Here is a 5,932-nt window from a genome sequence, read left to right as displayed (position 1 = left end):
ATATTACAAAAATAAGCAATAAAAACTGCAATTGATTGAATCATATGCAGTCCAAGTTGTTGATCTGTTTGTTTTTAACAATGCTGGTAATACATGAGCTTATATAGTTTAATCAAACACATTTTCAAAGATATTTGATACAATTGGCACCGACAGGTTCTAGTTTATATTCTCTTCTCTCCGCCCGCTTTATCGGTCGTACATACTCATATGTTAAGACAACTATAATATCGCTACGTTACTGTCTCAGTGATACGCATACTCTCAAATTTGGGTCAAATGTGTCGAGCTTTTAAAGTTTTAAGTCAATTGAGTCTTAGACCTGACAATGTAAATCAAAACTTAAAAAAAGTGCAGTGGGTTTTTCTCAATAAATAGAGATAAGTCTAATGGGTCTTGTGAATAGGTCGAATAGGTCGAGCATAACAAGTTTCATCCGTCAAACATGTATGAAAACATTCATGGTTACATGACATATCAATTATAATGTATATTAATATTTTCTTATATATTATTATATATTATATATATTATATATAAATTAAATAAACACAAATAATAATAACTAAAATAATGTAAATAATGTAAAAATTAAAAGTAAAAATATATGACCCGTTTAGACTCATGACCCGTTTCGACACGTTACCTAACCTGACCCATTTTGACCCTTGACCCAATTTGACCCGTTAAAAATTTGACCCATTTGACCCATGACTCATTTCAACCCAAAACCGTTTAGACCCGTTATCCAAACCGACCCAACCTGAACTGTTTGCCAGGTGTAATATGTGTGGTCTGTGAGACCTTAGACACAAGAAGTACAAGTTTTTATAATAAAAGAGAACATATATATGTATCATCTCATGCTACAACAGTAAGCATCATGAAACTGTGATTAAATCTTTTTCTCCAAGATGGTCAAGAGCTTCAACAAGAGTCTCCTTCAACTCCGACAGATCAATCGTCATATTTTGGCTAAGATAAACAGATCTCACAGCTTCATAGCCTTTCGCGTGTATAGATCCTGGATCAGTAATTACAGTATGATTTGGCCCATACGAATCGATTAACGAACTCTCCTCTACTACAATGTTGTATTCCATATACTTCAATCCCATTTTAGTTGCTGGTACTCTGCCATAATATGTATCAGCAGGCCATTTCAACGCGTACGGTATAACCTGTATGTAAACCGAGTCTTCAGGTAAGAAAACCATGTTTGTTAGTCCTGCACCGTGCGCACCAATCATAACGTTGCACGAGTTAATCACTTTTGAAAAAACATCCAAATTAGACATGTATTTTCCATCTCTGATGATCACTTGAAATCCCATATCCTTCATCATTTTCACCATCTCGTTTTCGTTTACAAACACTCGTGAATCTTTTCTAGAAACCAGAAGCAAAACCGGCTTCTTAATCTCGCCTGCATTTTTGAATTTTAAACTGTATGATTCTCTTAAAAACTGCTTGAAATGTAGGATGGTGTAGTTTTTCGGGTTTGATTCAGGATCCAAAGCCAAATGGTCGTGATATTTAAGTCCGATTACTGCTCCTGGAAAGCAATGTGTACCTGTTTTCGAACCGGTCCTGATTACTTGATAATTAGACAGGTGTTTCAGGACCTGGTTATATTTTTTAACAAACTGAAGATGGTAATCAGTAACAATGAACTGAACGCTTGATTGAAAATGGCGCGAAGTGAGAAACAATGGGATGATGATTTCACTAATTTCATGAAATATGTTCCCAATAATCCCGGATGAGAAGACTATAACAGGGACTAAATGTGTATAATGACAAGATTCAGGGGTTTTTGTGATATTCCCTTTTAGTATGCGAACAGGTGTTATGTATGTGTTTGTGAGTGCTATGTATTCCGAAGGATATGGTCGAACCAGGGTCTCGGGTTGATTATAGGAACACATATAGACTTTCAAGTTAGCCGTATCGATTCTCACTTGTTGATTCGCCACACAAAAACCCACGTGAGTTGCATTATCGCATGCAAATTGCGTAGTTTCAAGCTTCAAACGCTCATCACCTAAAATTCCGGCCAGAAAATCAGATTTTGTTAACGCATTTGAACCAAATATAAGGTCAATGTTGTAAAAGTTGCTAGTTGGAGACTAGCTGGTCAAGACCTTGTAGGGACTAATTGAAAAAGTCGGAGACCAGTCCTGGACTTTTCGAACGTTGACCAACTTTGACTTACTGTATTTGACCTACTTTGACCGAATAAATTCAATTTTGACCGACCAAATTGAACTTTTGACAACTTTGACCGGCTAAATTAGACTTTTGACAACTTTGACCAAATAAATCAGCCATGTTTATGATTTAAGTTTAAAATTTCTAGACGAGTTTAAGCTCGGGTGACGTTACCTCCGAGCAGTCTCCCTAGAAGATGTTTTTGAGAATCTTTGTTATTTTTAGGCACATGTTTTTCTGGTCCAGCTTCCAAATGATTTGGAACACGTGTTGTCCCTGCAATGTTAGAGTTAAACACGTCGAACCAATTAGTAACTCGAATCTATTCATATGATTAACTTACATTGATGAAACCGAGTTCTGTATGCTGTAAAAACTGCAACATATGCAAGAGGAATTAAGAATAAACGCCATTTTATTGTTGTTAATGGTTTTGATCTACTCTGTTTCCCCATCTAATAGAAATTTGTTAACGTGTTATAAATCTTGAATATTAACTACTAATCTGGACTAAGATATATTAACCATACGAAAATTCATGTGATTAATTTTTTGGTACTTGTGTGGTACTAGCAATAGCAATGGTACTTGAGTAGTTAAAAAGTACTACAATAATTAGTTTTTTTTCATTATCTAAACTGATCTAATCTTGAAGCAACTGATTTAATTCTAAATCAAGTGTATTAATATTACAATCAAAACTCATATTTGTTGAAGTAATTTGTTCAATTCAAATTCAAGTTAGAATCATCATTAAAGAATGAAAACGTAAAACAAAAGCTTAATTGTTTGTCGGTCTTTACTATATTTAAAACGCCGGACTAAGCGGGTTAATTGTTTGTCGTGTTCAATCATCGTAAAAACAAAAAATTGGGACAAGAAATAAAAATGGGCTGGATTGTCAATTGGTTGATTTCAAATGAGGTTCTAATAACTTTTAGACTTGAGGCCACTTTCATAAAGTTAACATTATTTGGGCCACAGCCCATGTCAAAGAACTGAATTCACGAGTCAATTTTGAAGTGTTGAGTTAATAATTAACTTTAACATCAACCTTATTAAAACACTACTCTAGCAAGTAGCAAGACACAAGAGCAGGGAAAACAATGTTAACAATTAAAAAATAAATCGAGTTCAACTCTATTCATAAAAACTTTCATTCTTCCGAGTCATATATATACTCTTTCAAATCGTACATGACTCTTTTGAGTATCGTATAACTCTTACAAGTTACAAGTCATCAAATCAGACATATTTAGAAAAAAATGACCATAATCTATTTAGATTACTCCTTAATAAATTGTGTTAAGCGTCAGTTAGTGACTTAATTAATGACTATATCACCATATTTTACTTTGCGTAACGTAATAAAGTGACTCTTACGTGTTAATTCCCGAGTCGCAGGTTTAAAATCATGATTCTGAGTCACGAGTCCACTCACAAGTTCCTGAGTCGCATGTTAAAAATCGTGATTCCGAGTCATGGGTCGATAGAGTTGATGACTATTAACAATCGTGAACAAGTTTAGTACATACAATAAAAGTTAAAATAATCAACTGCATACAATGAATAATAAAGAATAAATAATTACTCCTATATTTTAGGCACATTTAAACTTTTATATATAATATTCATCTTGCATAATATGTTATGAAAATACAAAGTGGAGAAGCTTCTTCCAGGAAGTTTCGAAGCAGATGTTTGGCATTTGGACTTTTACTGAGAACGTCGAAAAATATAGAACCAATGGCATTGCGTGATTGCGTCACGGCTGCTATAATTGCATTTCTAGGCATTTCTAGATGTTTGAACGCAAGTATAGATCGATGATTATTATACATATTAAATTATAAATTAAAAAAATATTAAAGTGGTAAAATAACATCTACTGTAAATCAAAATCAAATGTTGACGAACGATACAAAGATTCCACAAAGGGAAGTGATCCTTACGCACCACTTTTTGATCAATTTACTCTTTTGTCTCATAAATTCACAGTTATACCCCTAAGGAGTTGAACTTATATTATTATTCTAAGTATAATTAAGGATATAATAGTAAATTAGATGTACATAGATCAAAAACTGATATGTGAGGATCACATTACTTTCACAAAGAGACCAATGTTGTATTTATAACCGAGTTTTTTAAAGGATGACAGTGGTTTTGAAAAGTATTTAAAGATGTGTGGTACTTGTAAGAGTATTTATCACATTAAATTTTGTTCTATTTATTTATTTATTTTTTATTTTTTTATGAAATTGAAAAATTCACATACAAAGGGCTTATTTGAAGTTTTGAACACTTTATAATCTTTAAGAGATTTAATAAGTAATTGCAGTTCACATCCATCCATTGAGTGTTTGATTTTATTGGATATAATTATAAGTATAAACAACTATCGTATTAATTATTTAACATCTATTACATACTTTTTATTTTTATTATCATTTACATCATAGAAAAACTAGATTCAAACATCGAACAAAATGTTGGCGGCTAGCAAGTTAAAAAGGACCTGTGATAAGTTATACATAAATTGTATATCTGATAGTGGTTTGCTTCATGGACCATGGTCATATTAGTTTATTAGAGCTCAAGGTGTGGGGAAAAAAAAACCGGCGTCGCCACTCCCTTTTTCCGCAGACGACGGTCGGATGACACCGACCCGGCGTCGGTCCGGCGTCGGAGGTCCCGACATCGTCTGCTCGACGTTGGCTGAAGGAGAGAAAGTGGGACCCAAATTCAAAAAAATAGTTTATAAAATACAATGGCTTATTCATCTTCCGACGATGAGTATACGATGCTTGCACTCGAAATGTTAGAGGCCGATCAAAGTGATGAGGGGGATAGTTTTAATGTTCGTTTAACGCGACGCTATATCATACGTGATCACTATGAAGCACATGATCGGCTCATAAGAGACTATTTTGCTGAATATCCGAAGTATAGCGACGTGGAGTTCAAACGTCGATTTCGAATGAGGAGACGTGTATCCATTTTGAATGCGAATTAAAAAAAAGTCTCGAACTATTTTGTAAAAAAGAATTTTTTTTTCCACATTTAACATTGAAGGGTTGTTCCTTTTGTGAAAGTTGCTTCTTTTAGCGTTTTTTTTTTAACAGTTAGTTGATCTATTTTGTAAAAAAGAATGTTTTTCGACATCTTTTGGTAGTATTGAAGGGTTGTTCATTTTATGAAAGTTGTCTCTTTTATCGTTGAGGAAGAAAAGAGAGAAGAAAAAGAAAGAAAAAAAGTTAGTTGATTTTTTTGTAAAAAAAAAAAAAAATTTAGACATGTTTTGGTAACATTGAAGGGTTGGTTCTTTTACGAAAGTTGCTTCTTTTATCGTTGGGAAAAAAGAAAATGACGAAAATACCCCTTGTTACTATTGATGAATAGTGAAACAGTTTTTGTCTGTTAGTATATATATATATAAATTTTACAATGTTATTTTAGCTGTTGAAACAATGCACTTTTATGAGAAATTATATTTGTTTTTTACTAATGTAAATAGCAACGTAAAGTTTAAATACAAAAGAAGCAAGGAACAATATACAGTAACAAACAGATGGATTACATATGATATTTTGATGTTACGGTAAAAAAAAATATGGTTTGAACTACGATGTACGGAGTAATAGTTTTATTGTGGCCTTTAATTTAATTTAATTATTCTATGAAAAATGGGAGAAAAATAGATTTATCATAGGCTCGAACT

At 33.0% G+C, this 5,932-nt stretch overlaps 1 protein-coding gene across 1 annotated transcript; it reads right to left on the bottom strand.

The window, feature by feature from the left end:
• Positions 1-881: 881 nt before the first annotated feature.
• LOC139853516 (alpha-1,3-arabinosyltransferase XAT2-like) lies at positions 882-2,666 on the bottom strand. The gene is made up of 3 exons (XM_071842907.1): positions 2,555-2,666; positions 2,386-2,487; positions 882-2,044 (listed from the first exon to the last, which is right to left on the bottom strand). Exons 1-3 carry the CDS (start codon positions 2,664-2,666, stop codon positions 882-884), a joined length of 1,377 nt encoding a protein of 458 aa, XP_071699008.1.
• Between the last annotated feature and the right edge of the window lie 3,266 nt (positions 2,667-5,932).

Source organism: Rutidosis leptorrhynchoides, chromosome 6, assembly GCF_046630445.1.
Source record: "Rutidosis leptorrhynchoides isolate AG116_Rl617_1_P2 chromosome 6, CSIRO_AGI_Rlap_v1, whole genome shotgun sequence".
Lineage (NCBI taxonomy): Eukaryota > Viridiplantae > Streptophyta > Magnoliopsida > Asterales > Asteraceae > Rutidosis > Rutidosis leptorrhynchoides.
The sequence above is the reverse complement of the archived record's forward strand: the minus strand, read 5'-3'. Positions and strand labels throughout refer to the sequence as shown.